This window comes from Brachypodium distachyon, chromosome 1 (genome assembly GCF_000005505.3).
Source record: "Brachypodium distachyon strain Bd21 chromosome 1, Brachypodium_distachyon_v3.0, whole genome shotgun sequence".
Lineage (NCBI taxonomy): Eukaryota > Viridiplantae > Streptophyta > Magnoliopsida > Poales > Poaceae > Brachypodium > Brachypodium distachyon.
In genome coordinates, this window is record NC_016131.3 from 67463224 (window position 1) to 67481716 (window position 18493).

The 18493-nt window shown below is 49.4% G+C and overlaps 2 protein-coding genes across 2 annotated transcripts; one reads left to right on the forward strand and one right to left on the reverse strand.

Annotated features, from left to right (window-relative positions):
* Positions 1-9813: 9813 nt before the first annotated feature.
* On the forward strand, positions 9814-14038 carry LOC100827246 (protein indeterminate-domain 16). Its single transcript, XM_003561795.4, has 3 exons — positions 9814-10354; positions 10528-11017; positions 13143-14038. Exons 1-3 carry the CDS (start codon positions 10180-10182, stop codon positions 13768-13770), a joined length of 1293 nt encoding a protein of 430 aa, XP_003561843.1. The 5' UTR covers positions 9814-10179; the 3' UTR covers positions 13771-14038.
* Positions 14039-15669: 1631 nt separating this feature from the next.
* On the reverse strand, positions 15670-17711 carry LOC100831280 (deoxymugineic acid synthase 1-A). Its single transcript, XM_003558358.4, has 3 exons — positions 17209-17711; positions 16374-16617; positions 15670-16250 (listed from the first exon to the last, which is right to left on the reverse strand). Exons 1-3 carry the CDS (start codon positions 17505-17507, stop codon positions 15846-15848), a joined length of 948 nt encoding a protein of 315 aa, XP_003558406.1. The 5' UTR covers positions 17508-17711; the 3' UTR covers positions 15670-15845.
* Between the last annotated feature and the right edge of the window lie 782 nt (positions 17712-18493).

Genomic DNA, 18493 nt, shown 5'->3' on the forward strand with positions numbered 1-18493 from the left:
TGTCATGAATGCGCGCCTACCTATGGGGAGCCTCTGACGGAAGCGATGACCGACGACGATGGTGGTTCGCGACGGACTATTGTTGATGAGCACAAAAGAGCAATTCCAACCAATTCGGAGGGTTGGGCCTCTGATTTGGAGAAGAGATGTTTTAGTTGTGCTGCTCCCAATTCCAGCAGTCAATTCCATGTGCCAAGCAATAGAATTTAGGGGACCCAATTTCCAATTCTGTGCTCCAATATCTACATCCACACGGGATGTTAACGATATCATGTGTAGATTTGCTCGTGTTAAGCGAGTACCCCTCGTTAGTCAACTCACTAGTTTTGTTAACAAAATCAAAATCAAACTCAGTTTAAGTTGTGAGACTTCGAGTTCAAAGCATTTAACGGACTATTCGTTTAACTCGTGAGTAATTTCTGACCGTATAACCGTTATGCTATTCTTGAACCCAGGCCGCTGGGCCTTCTCAGCGCATCATCGTTATGGTCGGCAAACACAAAGTTGAGACTAAGGACCCATAGACCTCTAGCGGCCATGCTCATGAACCCGGGCTCTATAACTTCTAACTCCGAATTTCACCCGTTCCTATATTCTTATCGTGTGATTTTAATTTCAATTTGTACTAGTAGTACTTTACATCCTTGCATGCAAGTAGCCTATGCGTCGCCATAGGCAGATTCGCACCGGATTGGTGGGCTTTGCTCGGCCGGCCAACTTTGTTTGTGCGTAAGGCAGATTGGGCCGGGGACGCGTTGCGCCGGTGGCGAAAAGGGCTCGTGGGAATCCCGCGGGCAACTGGACCGGGGTATCCGTCGCACGGGGTGGCCCTCACCTGGGCCTCATACGGGTGAAAACCGCCCCCATCCGCCTCCACAGTCCACACACGCGAACGGATCTGGTCCCTATCGATCGCATGGTCCGTTATTTTACTTTTCTTCCGAAAGTTGGTGGACGGTCACGCTCCAAAGATCGGACTACACCCGGGCATGCAACCATCAGACCTCATATCTGGTCAGGCCACCGACCGCGGCGCGAGAAAATAGGGCAAAAAAAAAGGAGAGGAGAGGAGAGGAGAGCAATTGTACAATGTGACAGCCGAACAGGGACTTAACCCCGGCCGGCCCGTAATTATCCTAGTCAAGACTACGTACGTTTCATGCGCGTCCCTCGTTTCCCCCCTCCTTCGATCTTCTGTTGAAAGCGGTTCCGGGACCAGCTGGCAGCTAATTTGGTCTTGATAAGAGAGACGCTGATGTTTGATCATCCGTTGTGTTGAGAGGGACAACCCCACGATAGGTAGACGGCAATGAGAATGTTTCCAGCTTTCCATATTCGCATGGACATGTATGTATAGACGACGAGACCTTGCAAGTTGTTTAGCTTATGATCAAGTCTGAGGGAGGGTTGAGCTCATGTAGAACGTACAAATAATCCCAAATGGGTCCAAGTAAACAATAACAAAAAAGAAAAGAAAGGTTCCTTCACTGCATATTAATTGCTTATCGTTTGTAAGACCAACAGGGCTCTATTTATTACATCCACACCAAAATTAAGATTCCTTCCGCGTTTATACACAAAGTTAATTAATGCCACATGGCATGTTAGCACCATGTTTACAGCTTTTTGCAAGATGGGAGTGGAGTGTGGGGAGCTGGGCTCTATTATTATTTGCTCTGTTGATCACCAGGGGGTGCCCCAATGATTTGGATTAGCCATGTCCAAAGATGGGAGGGCAAAGATAAGGCAATGGATATATGGACTGCATATGCATGGAGTTGGCGCGGTGCGTACAAACTAGACCCGGCCCAGTTTGTCGCTTTCAGCCATGGCCCCCGGCCCGTGCATCGCTACGTGACAACCCCCTGATCCAAAATCCTTGTCCCACAACTGGGCGTGACTCGCGCTGTGCGCTCCCTTGACACTTTTTTTGTTTCTACACCTTTGGTCTCTCGTGCGCAATGATGCGTCCCCTGTGGCATGAAAGCGATCAGTGATCAATTTTTCCATCTTTCATTCTTTTGTAGCGGTACTATAAAAATGCTTGTTTCAAGTCTTAATTGCACACTCTACTAATAATAATTTCCCAAAAATGACACCATACATGCATCCTGTAGTGTATATACGACTCTGATCACTAACTAGTACGTACGTGAGCTGTAGCTCTCATGCAAGCGTGCGTGCATGCATGCAAAGTCATTTAGAGCACGTATACGTACATTACGAATACACCTCGCTTTTCACTTACGTACACAATTACACATGCGCGCGGCCCCTATATGTCGTGTATCCAATAGACGATCGAGCAATGCACGTATGATTGGCAATCAATCAATGCAAGGCCGCAGTAAGTAATACCACTCCGTATATGGATAACAAAAACCATACCCTTGATACGGACATACCCGAGTGATCATGCATGCATGCGAAGATGGCGGGCGCCTGTTAGCTAATAGCTAGATCTACAAGACTACAACCCGGCCGGGTCATTCCTTCTTCCCTACACGTGCTGCAGGAGAGAGCTAGCGGAGACGACAAGTACGTGCGGCGCAGCTAGCCCCTGCAGCGCAGTTCGATCTCACGCATCGATCCCCTTGTCGCCGGGCAAACGGATCGGAGGGTCCTCCTATAGCCACCGTTCCCTTTTGTTCGTACTCCACCCGCCCACCGTCTTATTCCCGGCCCCCGGCCTTATAATGCACGGCTTATGTATAGTGATCGATCGCCCGTACGTACGCCCGGCCGATCTCACACACCACATGCCGTGCCTGCCTAGCTAGCTAGCTAACAGCCATAGACACGGCCACACGGGCACATCTCATCCTTGCGCGATGTCCATCGAGCCAATTAATTTAATTTCCAGCTTCGACTGATCGAGATCATATATGCATGCGTCAAGCATATTCAAGCTGCGATCAAGTGATGTCTTTGTCATGTGTGCGTGTGCCGCGCCCGACACCGGTACAACTTGAGGAAGGCGACTGTGGGCATGCAGTACGCACTAGCTAGCTAGGTAGCTCGTTGAGCCACGACGCATATGTATGGACGTATCGATCTATATATCTCCATGCCAGGGAAGTGCTGTTCATGCATGCATGGCACTTGCGATGTTAATTGTCGTCTATTCCACGGCTCGTATCGATCGATCGACCGGTCCATGTTGGAAATACATCAGAAGCGGGTTTGGCGCGGGGCCCTCCGTCGATCGTCGGCCAAGAGTCTGCCTGCTATCGCGATCAATTTGCCACGGGGCCGGCTTTGTGGATCGTCCACGTCTTGGATTAGTAGCTCATCAGTGTCGTCACTCTATCTGACTACTCCACGTATGTCGGCAGATTAAGTACTCGTGCTTGCGTGCCTTTGCGCCTGTGAGACTTTTAATTTTTTTAAATAAATTGCGCAAAGACACATACCTAGCGGTTCTTCTAACAGAAAACCACAAATCCAGGTTTTTTAACTGATACCCACGACATGAATACTAATGAATAACAAAAAACCCGTAAGTGGCCGGGTTTGGCCAAGTTAATGGCCGTGGCCCACTTGTCATAGACACGAGCCATGGATGTGGCTCGCGGCTCAATCCAGGCTCTCCTAGCCGGCTCGCAGTGGACGTGGTGTCTTCATTTAGACCGGGAGGAGCCGGCTCGATGTCTCTCTGTTCTCTCGCTCTCTCACTGAAGTACGGCGATTAGGCGGCGGACGGGAGCGAAATCGGCAGAGGAGGAAGGCGGAGGCATTGGAGCTAAAGGTAATTCGTAGATCCATCCCGATATGGCGATATCGTCTTCGCATTTGCTTGTGGTGTGTATCCCCGGTGCTCATTTTGAATTTGGCGGCTAGGGTTAGGGTTGAATCCCTAATCGAAATGGGGATTTCTTGGCCGGACAGTGAGGAATCATCTGAACTGAGTTTTCCTGGCAAGTGAGAGGTAGGTTTTAGTAGTTTTGCGTTTTGATTTGGGCATCTATATTGAGGTTTGTGCATTCAATTTGATTCCATTTCCCCCCGTTTGGCTTTCATTCACAGTGTATGAACTTCGGACAGCCTCCTCGATATGGTCCTTCTTTGATGGTTCCATTTAACATGGAAGATGCCAACTTCAAGGGTGAATATGATGGAGAGCCTGATATGGGGGCATCAGTTCTGTGAGCACGGGCTAACTCCATTCAAAAGAGTGGCATTTGAAGGCGTGAACATTGGTCATCGCAGATCCACCCGCCCCCGTGCCCGCACATCCGACCGCCGCCGTCGTCGTCGCCGCAGATCCGCCCGCCGCCCTCTTCCCAGTAGCACGCGGGGGAAGGAAGGAGCCGCCGCCGCCGCCTAGCTCACCGACTGGAATGATAGGCCCCACTTCACCGGATCCATCCGCTTCCCCCGACGCCGCCTCCTCCATTCACCGCCGAGCTAGGGTTCGAGCAAAGGAGAGGGAGAGCACTGGGCGAGTGAGTGAGTGACTAACATAACTGGCTCGGGTTCGGGCAAGGAAAGGATAAGGCAATCCTATCGGCTCCCTTCGCGAGCCGGCTCGACATGACCTCCAGGATGAGCTAGATCCAACATAATTGGCTCGTGCGTATGACAAGTGGGCCACAGCGATTAACTTGCCCAAACCGGACACTTATGGGTTTTTTTGTTACAAATTAGTATTCATGTCGTGGGTATCAGTTAAAAACCTTTAAGTTTGTGGTTCCTTGTTATAAGAGCCTCTACATATACGTGTCTTTCTGCAATTTACTCAATTTTTTAACTAAGCTGCAAACCCCAAACATACAAATTAGTTGGTATTCCTCTTGATCGAGTGCTGAAATTGTGCATTCATGCCATGGAGCAGTTCTTTAGGTTCCCGCAGGTTAATTAAGCATATAGGTTTCATATACGGAGTATATATACTGTAGTTTGCATCGATCCTTGCTCTAAATTAACATTGGATTCGAAGCTATAAAAGTAGTAAATCCTAAGTTTTGTTGTCAGTCGCAGTTGATCTGTGATGCCCCAGCTAGCTAGTAGTACTGGCTAGGGAACCTAGGGACCGGAGCTATCGTCGCGACTGTTCTTTGTCGGATCGATCGGAATATATTCTTCCAGTTAGCCCGTACGTGCCGACAACCATATATATGCGCGCGCTTCTCTCTTTATGCTGCAAACTGCAACATGCATGAATAGTCAAAGGGCCAAATCATGCATACTAGAAGAAGATCTTAAGAGCAAGCCCAATCATGCATGCATATATATGGATCTAGATATGGAGCGATCCATCTAATTAAGTTGCATTCTTCCTCGCAAAAGGAAAAACAAATAAAAGGTTGCATTCAGGCTGCAGGCAGCCGCGCGCCCCACCCGACAGATGAGACGTGGGCTCGCTGAAAAATTAGCTTAAGTGCTTGTCATGCCAATGTAGTTGTGACTGGTTAACATGAGTTTACACCTAGGGCACCTGTAGCTAATTTATTTTCTTTGTTTGATTATTTTAGATGTCTTGACCACTTGACCACTTGGGCTGTCAGCCAGTTAAGTTAGGTTAGGCACTAGTGCTGGAAAATGATTGAATGATCTTGTGTCCATACATATACCTCAATTTTAAAAGTTAGTATAATATGTGGTATTCTAAGTTTAAAAAACATATATGTAGAATGTACATGGCTCACAAAAGATCTTAATACCAAACTTTACATGGCTAAGTTTCTACCCATTGTAACTAAGTGCATGATTTATTTTTTATTTTCTAAAACTTTAAAATGTGAGTACTTACCAAGTTATAAAGAGTAAATTTCACAAAACCACACTTCTCGGGAGGTTTTCACCGAGACACAGTTATGACTAACAGTCTCACAAAAACACAGTTTTTGGGACAGTTTTTGGTAATTCAGGGTGTTTGATGGTATTTCCGACGGGTGGAACCCACAAGCGAGATGCCACTTCAGACAGGTCGAACCAGAGGTGTGTCACAAAATCCGAATGGACTACTAAAGTCGAGTTTGCTCAAATTTTCAACCCAGACCGACAATCCCAACTGGTGGAGCAAGACCAAGCATAGATATATCTTCCTTTTTGTCAGGTGCGCAGAGGGTGTTAAAACTGATCTTAATTAGCTGAGGCGCCCCTACTTTTCGGTTGACAAAATTGATCTTAGCTACGCTTTCATTTTCTTTAACCGGATCAATTAATCGTACCATATACATACCTCGTTGGATATGAAGCTCGATAATGCATTATTGTTGCAACCTGCCAAGCTCACACAAGTGCCACCATGCAGGGGATCTGTTTAGCTTACCACGACATACTCTGCATCTGAGAAAACGAGACCTTTGACCACACATCCTCGTCCTGACGTTGCAGGGATTGATTACCACCGCGCGCGCGCAACAGCATGAATGGAGCAAGAGACTGGAAAAAGGACCCGAAAGGCAGAATGATCGATGCGCGGCAGGGAACGGCACCGATTCTGATGAACCGTCTCCCTTTTGCACTGCGGCAGTACTGCACCAGGCGAGCGAGTATAATCATCGCGAGCGTGGTCACCCCCGCTCTGCTGCGCGCGTTTCCCTTCTTTTTTCACCGCGCAAAAGCTTCGTCGCCGCCGGCCAATGCTGTTGCTGCCTCCTTGGACGCAGGGCGCGCCTCTCTTTCCCTGCGTGCAGAGCTAATTTGCTGCAGTTGCAGCAGAGGCACGCAGCCTGCCCTGTGCTTGCAGTTGCAGCGGCATAGGACTAATTGCATCGCGTCTTTCGGCTGGCCAACCTTTTTTCCTCCTCCTCCTTCCCTCGTCATCGAGCGTCGCCATCGCATCGCATCGCATCGGGTATCCATCAGTAGAGGTCTCGATTGGTTCCCGGCGCCCGAGAAACGCGCAGGATACGAGTAGAGAATGTTTTGTTTTCCTGTGCGTGCGGGCCGGGGAGCAGCAAGGCAGGGGCGCAGGGCTGCTAGCTCGATCGATGCTGCGAAGAATTGCGCGCCGGTCCGGATTGATAGGTCATTTCAGGGAGCTGCATGATTGCATCGGCAAGAGAGAAAGGCGACGGACGGATGTGCGTGGCCGGCCGGAGACCCAGACTGAGACTGCCTGGGGATAGAGAGTCTGGATACATACAGAGAAAAGTTTACGTACGGCAGCTGTAGCTGCCTTTGATCTACTAGATGGATGGATGGATGGGTGACTGAAAGGTTCAAAATTGTGCGTGATGGGGAGGAATTCTTCCTAGTGATTTGATTTTTGTCTACTGACCGCGCGCGCGGTGAAAAAGGCTCCGGAATTCGAAATCGGCAAGTTCCTACATCCAGTAAAAAGATGTTGACGTCTTCAGGTTCAGAATAGGCATGTTAGAATACTACTTGTAGCTAGTATCCCTTTTGATCTCGCTCGATCAAAGAGATTGCATCCATAAACAACTAATTCTAGATTACTTTGATGATATGATATGATCTTTAGTATCCACGTAGAAAGGAAATTTCGGCTATGTTCAACATATGATTCAGAGACCTACATGAGTTCCACTACTAGTTTTATTCTTATGCTGTACTACAAGCTGGCCAATTAATTAATGGAACCGAAATAATACACGCACAACATTGTCACTGGAACATTTCAGAACCAGCACGCTCCAGTGTACATACAGTGAAATTAAATCTTCTTTCTCCTGCACGCCGGCCGTGGACTCTGTAAAAGCACATATGATGAGTGGCAGATCGACACACAGCGTAGGCACTAGTTCATGTTGGTAACCTGGTTGGGATTCGAGAGCACGACTAGATCGGACGTCGTCTACATACATACATGTGTGTAGCGTACACACATTGGCACGAGCTTGCAGGGCCATGATGATGGAGATAACTGAGCGCAACCCAGAGATAAAAGTGTTGCTCTACCTTTGCATACTTTGGCGAGCATGTTGCAATGCATGGAGAGACCCAAATGATGAAACAGAAGAACGAGCAGCAGGGACAAAGGAGCTACAAGCTAGCTCGAAATATTAATGTATTTTTAGCAAGCTCTCCCAAGACCTTTTATTTTTCTATATAATAGTAGTGATAAATTACGCCATAATTAAAGGTCGCAGTTTAGCATACGGTAGTACTAACTGATGATGTTGCTTAATACTGGTGCTTACCAGCAGCCAGGGAGAAGAACAAGATGCGTCTTGCATGACATCATAAAAAAATACAGTATATTAACAAAATTCTCCTCCTACTCCTACGTGCATGCATATGCATGTAAAAAGGAAGCCAGCCAACTTATAACCTACATAATGGAATTGTCTTTCTTTCCTTGAATTAACATTTTGTATTCATGCAGGAGAAAATGATTGTGAAGACCCTGGGGAACATTTATAAATCCAAGCTTCGATATTTCGTAGTGCTACCTATATATCTTGATTTTTCTAATCCTATGTATGACATTATTTAATTTCAAGCATTGACCAATCATAAATAGTACTATTAGAATTCAGCAAACGTTCCCTACCAACCATATATATGTGTTTATAATGAAAATCAGCCACTGCTAGCTACAGTACGTAGCTGCCTAGCTAGCTAGTTAGTGCCTAGTGCGTAAAGTACAACTAGCTAGTGTGTATATTGCTAGTTTCAAAGCAAAAACAAAAATACACTTGAAAAGAATATTTGATTTGTTCGATCCCCGGGCGGGCCATGGTTTAGTTTCCTCCCGGAAAGATGCCTGCTTTTCTCCCTTCGAATCTATGCGTACCACTGCGCTTCGCAAAAAGGGGCAATATACTTATGAACAATATGGTAAAGTAGACCCAGCCGGGGGATCGATTAACAAAGACATGTGTGTGCAACTTACTTCCGGATTTGTTAATTGAGCTACACATGCAGCCATCTTAGCAGAAAGTCGAAAGGGAGCTGGAAAAAAGCCAAGAGACAAATAAACTTTATAATAGTTGTTGGAGGATAAAGATGTCAATGCCATCTCATTGTGCCGTTTAGTTTAGTGAAGGGAGGGAAAGGGAGATCGCAGATAGCTAGGGATCAGGGCATGCACTTGGCTATAGACGATCGCTTGCATGTGTGAAGAATCTTCCCTCCATCATCCCACCCATTGCTCGCTAAAACAGTGAGACGTTTTTTCAGCAAAGCAATCACTACAGTGGCATGGATGAGCTGTTGTTCGTGCATAGTTTATGATTGGCAACTAGCTTTCGTCTGGTCAGCAAGGCACACACCAACAACCGTGTGTACCAAATGCATGCACACAACAACAACAAAAGGCTATTATTTTCATTTTAAGTGCATTATGGATATCCATCATATATGGTTGACAAGCGTCTAATCTAGAGTTGACAGAGGGATGAGGGGCAGAAAATGTGCATGGTTAATTAATTAGATCAAGATCCAACGGCTGTGGTAGATAACATAATTTTAATAAATTTCAGAAAAGTTGTATACTTTTTTTTTGAGGAACAGAAAATTGTATACTGGAGGGTCTATTTTTTGTTGAGTACATATGTCCATGACCTTTTTGTATATATGGGGTTGATGCCCATCTCTCTGCCTAACTCCTGTCTGGGCATGCGAAAATATGGAATATGATTCTAGCAACAACTACAAGTACTGCACACAACACACAAAAGTATATGCAATTAAAGGGCTGATCTAATTAATCAAAAACAAGTTAACCATGCATGCATCCCATTAATTGCGTCGACGAGATGGGCAGGGGGAGACTAGTCTCATGATCCCATATCTTTAAAACCCACCAAAACAAACAAACAAAGCCTTGATAAAAGCTGCCCATCCAATGAGTATATGAGACACATTCCCCCTTCAGAAAAAGGGAGCCACACCCACAGTACACACCGATGCATGCAGCAAGCACACAGAAAAGCAAAGCAAAGAGATATAGACAAAGCCCTTTTCCTTCAACCCCTCCACCTCCTCCCTCCCTCCCTAGCTATATATGATCCCCCTCATGCCCCAAACCTTTCCACAAACACAAGAAGAGCGATTGCACACACACAGACACAAGCAAGCACAATGCAGCTTCACCTTTCCACCCCATAAAGCTTCCCTTGGCACCCCTATCCCACTAAGGAGCAAAAAGAGAAGAGGGAAAAGGAAGCGAACTAAGCCAAAGGCACCAAGTGCCAAGGCTACGTATTTAGCTCTACCTAGTAAGGTTAAGCCCTTAAAAAGAAGCAAGTCCCCCACAGAACACTTATGGCACTCGCAGTCAAGAGCCACCACCAAATGTTGGCCTCCTCCTCCACCTCGTCGTCCTCCCCTTCCTCCCAACCGCTGCCGCCACCGCCGCCAGCGGCCACCTCCTCTTCCTGCCTTCCGGCCGACCAGCCTTCCCCCGCAAAACGCAAGCGCCGTCCTCCCGGCACGCCAGGTACGTATGTTCGTTCGTGGATCAAACGTATATATATAGTACATGGATCATATATATGTGAGATCAGCATGCACTTGGACTTGGTTAATGTGCAATGCAACGTGCACGTACATTAATTCACATATGCGCGAATCGTCAATCGTGGACTGACTGTCTTACACGTTTACGATTAGACCCTGATGCGGAGGTGGTGGCGCTGTCGCCGCGGACGCTGCTGGAGTCGGACAGGTACGTGTGCGAGATCTGCGGGCAGGGGTTCCAGCGGGAGCAGAACCTGCAGATGCACCGGCGCCGCCACAAGGTGCCGTGGCGGCTCGTCAAGCGCGCGGCGACGACTGCGGGGACGACAGACCAGGACGGAGGCGGCGGCGGCACGGCGAGTGCAGGAGGAACAGGAGGAGGAGCGGCAGCAGCGGCGAGCACGGTGCCGCGGAAGCGCGTGTTCGTGTGCCCGGAGCCGAGCTGCCTGCACCACGACCCGGCGCACGCGCTGGGGGACCTGGTCGGGATCAAGAAGCACTTCCGGCGCAAGCACGGCGGCCGGCGCCAGTGGGTGTGCGCCCGCTGCGCCAAGGGCTACGCCGTCCAGTCCGACTACAAGGCGCACCTCAAGACCTGCGGCACCCGCGGCCACTCCTGCGACTGCGGCCGCGTCTTCTCCCGGTACGTACGCCCGTACTTCATCCATCGTCCATCGCTTCTGCTACGTTACTGTACACATGTGGTTTCCTTAGATATAGGGCGACTTAGTAAGTTTTAGCCGGACGTATACTAGATCGACCGTGATAATTAAACACCGAACGAATTGATTAGTTTGTTCTTATTGGTGGGAGACAGCTTCGCGTGGGGATCCATCGACGAGATCGATGGAGATAAGACAAAAGCACGCAGGATCAGGATTTTTACCCTGTGCCACTCACTACTGGCCGTTTGGGAAAGAAAAAGAATTAAAGGCAGATATATCTGTAGCTAGCTAGCCGACACCATTTAACTTGAGAGTCTGATCGACCGATTGATCCATAGTTTAATTGACAAGCTACCTAGCAGACCATATGTAGCATATTTCTGTACGGACGTGGACGGCCAGGACGGGGACCTGAGGCCGCTTCTTGGTGCATGCTAGCTGATGACATATGTCGAGGTCCATCGAGTGGGTTCCATAGTATCCATGTATCCTTTTGAAAGAAAAATTTAAACAGAGAAATGAAAAGGCAGGGGGGGGATAGATCATTTCGGTGGAGGGATTTGCGGTAGGACCGAAATTTCCAACGGGAAAAGCGACCGCGCATCGACCAAAAACTGTCCCCTCGATCACCGTTCTCTCCCAAACAGTGCTACCTAAGCTGGCTAGCTCCCGTAAACTCAACTCAAAGAAGCACCTACCATTGATTCCACTTATGTTACCCCTAGCTTTACACTAATTATAAGCTATCACTATTGCTACAGGGCGTGATAGATCATGCAAAGTTGCAAACAAAACAAATGTTCGGTTGCTAACACTCAAGGTTAACAAGCAACTGCATGAAAAATTCAGTACCTAAAAAATCACCGCAAATGGAAATACTATCGTCTAATAGAAATGTTTCGAAGGTAGCATACTTGACACTTTTTGTTGGGACTCTTGGGAGTGCATATGAAAAATAACGACCAAATTGCGTGCCAGATCGAGATTGTGCCAGCCCAAAACTTAAAGTAACATGTGTTAGCACATAAACTTGGTGATCCATGTAGCTAGCCCGCCCGGGAGCTGGCCACAGACACGACTAGCTAGCACTAGGTAGCAGATAGAGAGTCTAGCTAGCTAGCAGTTAGCCAGGTAGAGACAAGCTGCTCCGTTCCTCGGACCCCGCTTGGTGATCCAGCAAAGTACAAGCGCCCGCCCGCGGGCACTCTTGCTAGCCGCATCTCGCCCACACGGGGCACCACACTACACACACACACCAGGACAGGATAGCCCATGTGCTTTGCTCTAACTGCATAAAAAACAACGGGCACTGGGCTAGCTAGCACTTTAATAATTGGCACTTGGTAACCACGCTCTCTTGTCACTGACCGGGCACCAAGACACTGCCGGCCCATGCATGTTTCGTCTGCCCTGCCAAGATCGTCGCCATGCTTGATGAGCTTCTGAATCAACTGATTAATTGGCTTAATTATACGACCCGTAATATAAGTTATGTTGAAGCTAGCTAGTTACGTGGTCCTTGAGACTATCGAGACGACCCTGATTGATCGATCTCGATCCACAGGACTCGGATGAACAATTCTGCTATTGCTTGGTCCCGCCAGCAGGCCTGATCGAGCTGAAGTGACGCGTCAGGTCGTGGCCAATTAGTAGAAGTCCAGGTCAGGACCGCTACCAGTATCTTGTTGGACCGATCGATTAAGCTAGCATCCATGGATCGCGTTGTCGATCTGATCACAGTACACTGCCTCGCTCGCCGTGTGGTCGCTTTCCCGTCCACGCAAAACGCTGAAATGTCGATCGTATGGGCTTGTTGGCACGCGTACTGGCATAGCTCCCGCAGAAGCGATCCATCCATCGACCGTTCGACCGTTATATGGAGAGCTTAGCCGGCAATCATGCATGCATGCACCATGTCCAGTCGAGCTACCTAACGTCGCAAATTGTGGGAGGCACGTACGTGCATACGTACTGATCTCCCGTACTCGCGACAGCGACCGACGGGGTGTTGGCTAATTAATCGGTGCTTGCATGGGTTGATCAGTGCTAATTAACGAGCTGTTTTGGAATTGATGCATGATTCTGTACGTGCGTGTGTTGCAGGGTGGAGAGCTTCATTGAGCACCAGGACGCGTGCAACTCGGGCCGGATGCGCGCCGAGGCCGTGCCGTCGACGGTGGCGCTCCCGGTCATCCGTCCCGCCGTCCTGAGCAGACCTCCGCCGCCGCCGTCTGAGCTCCAGCTGCTCCCGGCGGCCGCGACCAAGCCGCCGCTGGCAGCCACGCCAGTCTTCTCGGCCACCACCCACGCGGCGACGGCAACTACAACGACGAAGCTGGAGCTCTCCATCGGCAGGGATGATCATGACCACGAGGAAGGGGAAGAGGAGGAGGCGATGAGGCGGGCCATGGAGGAGAAGGCTGCCGCGGACGGCGAGCGGGAGCGGGCGCGCGAGGAGGCCGCGGCGGCGGAGCGCGCCCTGGAGGAGGCGCGCCGCGCGCGGCATCATGCCAGGGGCGAGCTCGAGGCCGCGTGCGCGCTGCGGGACCACGCCGCGCGGCTGCTCGCGCAGGTCACGTGCCACGCCTGCCGCCAGCAGCGCTCCTTCGCCGACGCCGCCGGCGTGCACGTGGTGGTGTCCATGGGCGTCGCGGGCGGCGAGGGGCACGGTGGATCGGCGGCGGCCCGCGAGGCCCTGATGGTCAGGGCTAGAGGCGGGCTAGGACTCTAGTTGGCAGCCGGCCGCGGCAGCTAGCGTATGTACGAACGTGTGCATGTACAACTTTTTATACGACACGTTTCGAACGTGCATAGGTACGTACTGCACGCATGTGCATGTAACAGGTACTCCGTACGTCTGTAGCGGGTGGTGTACGTAGCTCGATTCGCTTTAGCCGCGCACCAAGCTTACGTGCGCGGTTTGGAAGGGCCTTTTTCCATCGGTGATGTCACTCGTTTAGCGATGAATGAAGTGTTTGCATAAGCATGCCCCGCTGTCACCGAAATGCCTATGACAAAGTGTTTAGGAGCAATGCCGGCCGGATAAAGTGGGACAAGACGATCGATTTGGATTTCCACCGTCCTTTAGCATTTCTTTGTCCTTCCCTAACCATGTGAAAAAAATAGATTACCCACCCCCACCGTAACACCGGCCGTGTCTCAACTCTCAAAAAATTCGATCGACCTGGTGGCTGCCTGCTGGTTCTGGCAGGACTATCAGGCATTCAGGCTACCAGCAGCATCAGTGCGTCACTGAAAAAAAGCGGGCGTTGCCGCAGCGAGTGCTCTTTCTTTTGCCAAAAGGAACCAAAAAATGCCTTTACTCCTGGCCTGCGTTCTTCAGCTTTTTACCGCACGAGTCGGTCAGGCACCTGCGAGAGAGTGCCGCCGCACTCCACTTCGTCCGGGTGCTGAATTCCCAGTGATGGATCGGCCCCAGTAGTAAACAAAAGCACTCGCAATGGCCGCTTTTACTGCAGTAACTAAAGAGAATATGCTATACTCATCACTGGCTGTTGCTCTCTCGAGGTTCGAGCTTTGCCACAAGCTTTCTTCATCAGCAACTTTGGTCCAGGTAAAAAGGAAGGCCTTGGCGTTTCTAGTCACCTTTACCTAAACTGATGCAGCACGATGATTAAAGGGGGAAACCTGTTTTGGATCTCGGCGGGTTAAGGTCTTTATTATGTTTGTATGCCGGGAAGGTTCATTAGGGCACCTCTTGATACTAATCAGGTGCTAGTTCCTATGTGGTGGAGAGATAGATAAAAAAAAATAATAACTATTACTTACACATCTAAGCGGGAAAACAAAAACAAAAAAAGGATGACGTGTGGATCCATTAGGAAAGAGAAGTGAATAAAAAAGAAAAAATAGAGAAAGAAACCATAAAATAGAAATTAGTAACAGGAAGATGTCCTTAGAGCTGGAAACTGAAATAGACGTCAGCTGAGTCTGGATGGGCTAAAATGGGTTCTTTCCCCAAACCATTGAGTGGAAGGAATGTTGCTATAGTAGTTCGAAAAGATTGACAATGCAGTTTGACCTAGCTAGAAAGGCAAATATTCCCTACCTATGTAGTCTACTTGGCGATTGATTCGACGCAATTCAATTCCATAAAGCTGTGTTGGCACCATGATACCCTTGAAACTTTATTTCATTCCTCTTCTTCTCCTGTTTTTTCTCGCGCACGTAACGTTGGCAGACGGACCATCTACTAGTTCTAGCCGATCATTCAGTCAGTCTCCGGGTAAGCCTTGTCAACCGGCGAAGCAGAGCTAGCCGTGCGTCCTCTACAGCACTCCGCGGGCCCGGCCGGCTGGCATAAGGGTGAGCCGGCAGCGAGCTGCTCTGCTACTCATGGTGCGAGCCTGGCGCGCGGTTGCTTGATCACGCTTGGTCTCTTGGTTGAGTCCAGTAAAAGCTTGTGTTGCATGCGGCCCATATGAACATTTGAAACCCTCTATCTCTCCCTCTTTGTTTGCACTACGATGGCCTTTTTTTTTTACTTTGTTAGTGTTATCCTACGCTCCCTTGCTTAATCATCTGATCGATTTGACATGCTCTCCTACCAAACATAGCCCGGCCCTTCGTCCCTTCCTGCATTTTTGTGATTGATCATTGTCGAGAACAATTTTGGTACAATTGATGCCATGAAATGGTCAGCAACCTTTTTATTCATTTGAAACACAACGCAGACAACAGTTTATTCCAAGGGAGATCGGTGTAAAACCGTTCCGGGCTTCTAGCCAGGATCAGCCATCCCTGCCAAGAGTACGTCTCACAGAACACGGTAGAGAGAGAGCACGGTCATATCTCGCCGTCCCAGAGCTCCTCAAGCGACTTGTAGGGCCCGTGCTCGGACACGTAGCGCAGCCCCTGGTTGATCTTCCGCTGCGGGATGTCGGCGATCCGCCGGTGCTCTTCCTCCGTGAGCTCCCAGCCTTCGACGTCGAGGTTCTCCCGCATCCGGGCCTCGTCGAAGCTCTTGACGATCATGCAGTCCCCTTGCTCGTACACCCACCTCAGGCACACCTGCGCCACCGTCTTGCCCCTGGACGCGGCGATCTCGTGCAGCGCGTCGGCGCCCATCACGGAGTCGCTCCCCCAGTGCGTGCCCTTGGCGCCCAGTGGCGAGTATGCGCAGAGCTGGATGCCCTTCCCCCTGCAGAACTCCCTTAGCTTCCTCTGCTGCCACACAGGGTTCACTTCAACCTGCAGCCAAGCCATATGCCAACCAAAACAAATGATCCCTGATCACTTCCTTCCTGTGATTTTATTTTACAAAATAAACAGCTCAATCATCTCCGGATAGTATGTGTTTACTGGGGATCGGACCTGATTGACAACGGGAGGGATGGTGGCGAAGGAGAGTAGGGTGTCGAGCTTCTTGCAGGAGAAATTGCAGACGCCGATGGCCTTGGCGAGGCCCAGGCGGTGGCACTCCTCCATGGCCTCCCACACGGCCTGCATGTCGAATGGCACGAAGTCCTCCGCCGTGAAGGGGGCCTTGAACCGCCCTGGCCTCATGGACACCGGCCAGTGGACAAGGTACAGGTCCACGTACTCCATTTTCAAGTTTCTGCAATGCCAATGCATCTTGGTTAATCCCCGCTCGAAAGTGATCTGCAATCTATTGGAGATCACTCACAAGATAGCACCACGGTCCACTTGTGATGGAATGAGAGGTAATGGATGCAGAGGACTGATTTGATCCGCGTTTCGATTTACCTTGCCGAACTCCGATGTCATATGGGGATTGGTATATTGGCTACATATGCCAGTGAGATTATCTACTGGAATTCTTGTTTGATTTGTCAGATCAGTATGAGAATTAACCATTTTTGTTGGGACTTGGCCTGAGACCATTGGTGTGGGGGCTCAACTGATGTACTACTATCTGAAAGATGCACATGGACATGACAACCTTACGGTCTGGAGACATGCGTATAACCTGAGGCTGCTAGCTATGGCCAGTCATGCATATTAGGGAAAATGGCATGTCTGCCTACGCCTAACCCATTTTACTCCTTTTCTAGTGGTATTGAAGCGGTTAGCTCACCTGGAATGGCAGATTATCTCAGTGTTACTCAGACCCAACTTTTCTTGTCCTAAATCTGATGCAATCCATCCAAACCAAACGACGAGATGGAGGAGAACAAACATATATTACCGGAGAGTCTGCTTGAGGGCGGGGAGGACCCTGTCGCGGTGCGCGTCGCTGCACCAGAGCTTGGAGGTGATGAAGAGGTCGGCCCTGGATGCGACGGCGCCCGACAGCACGGCGTCGGCAGCGGCGTCGCCGATGGGCGCCTCGGTCTCGTAGTGCGCGGCGGTGTCGAAGTGGCGATACCCGAGCTCGATGGCGCGGAGCACGGCGCGCCGGACGGGCTCCGGCTTGGGCCCCTGCACCGCCGTGCCCAGCCCGATGCGCGGCATCCCCGCGGCCGTCTTGGCGGTGACGGGGCTCATGGCTTTCGGGAACTGGGACTCCGGAAACTGATGCCCCTGCACGGTGAGGGGTTTGCGCTACAGACTACTCCTATGGGGATTCCTTTGGTTCCAGACTTCCAGTGTGCGCCGCATATATACAAACACTTCCAAGGCGTTGACGGCACGAGAGGTGAGGTGAGGGCGTAGTGGGTGAGCTCTAGCAGAAGCTTTTGCCGCTTAAACAAAAACGAAAGTTTTGGGGAGTGTTCGTCCGGACGCGGCATGCTCTCCCAAAAATGGTGACGAACGCTGCCCAGCTGCTCGGTGGAGTGAGCTAGCGGCCCCTTTGTCCTTGGCCGTGGATTTTTGTTCATTATTTGAGGATCGTAAACGGAAGCTTATAATCCGGTTCTTGCGGCCTTCTTTCGCAAAGCTGTTGTACGTTTGGGCGTGTGACTGATGTCCACCTCAGAGGAAAAGAAAATACAGTAAGAAACCGATATGCTTAGTCGATCCTGTATCTAGGAACTGGAAAAAAGGCCCTAATCATGCCATCATACTGCAGTTTCGTTGTAGAGAGTGCGGGAGACCGGCCAAGTCCATGCGCCTTCTTCTGGCACGCACGGTTCAATGAAAGGCAAATCTAATGGTTGGCATAATATGTTTAAAAAGAAACAAAAAATATAGGGAGATGCAAGTCTTCTTTCTTCGAATATAGGGAGAGCTTTAAATTTGGACATTTATAACATACAAAAAATATGTTTAAAAAGAAACAAAAAAATCTACCACTCCGTTCGTAAATATAAGAAGTCTTAGGTTTGTCTTTAGTCAAACTTTGCCATGTTTGATCAATTTTATAGAGAAATCTACGACTGTAATTTAGATTTGATTAAAAAACAGGACATATTAAGTCTTGTCAAGACAAAACTTGGTCAAGAATTAGTTTGTTTATATGACATGAAATTAATTATGATTTCACATAATTAAAACACATGTACTAATACAATAATTCTTGATCAAATCCT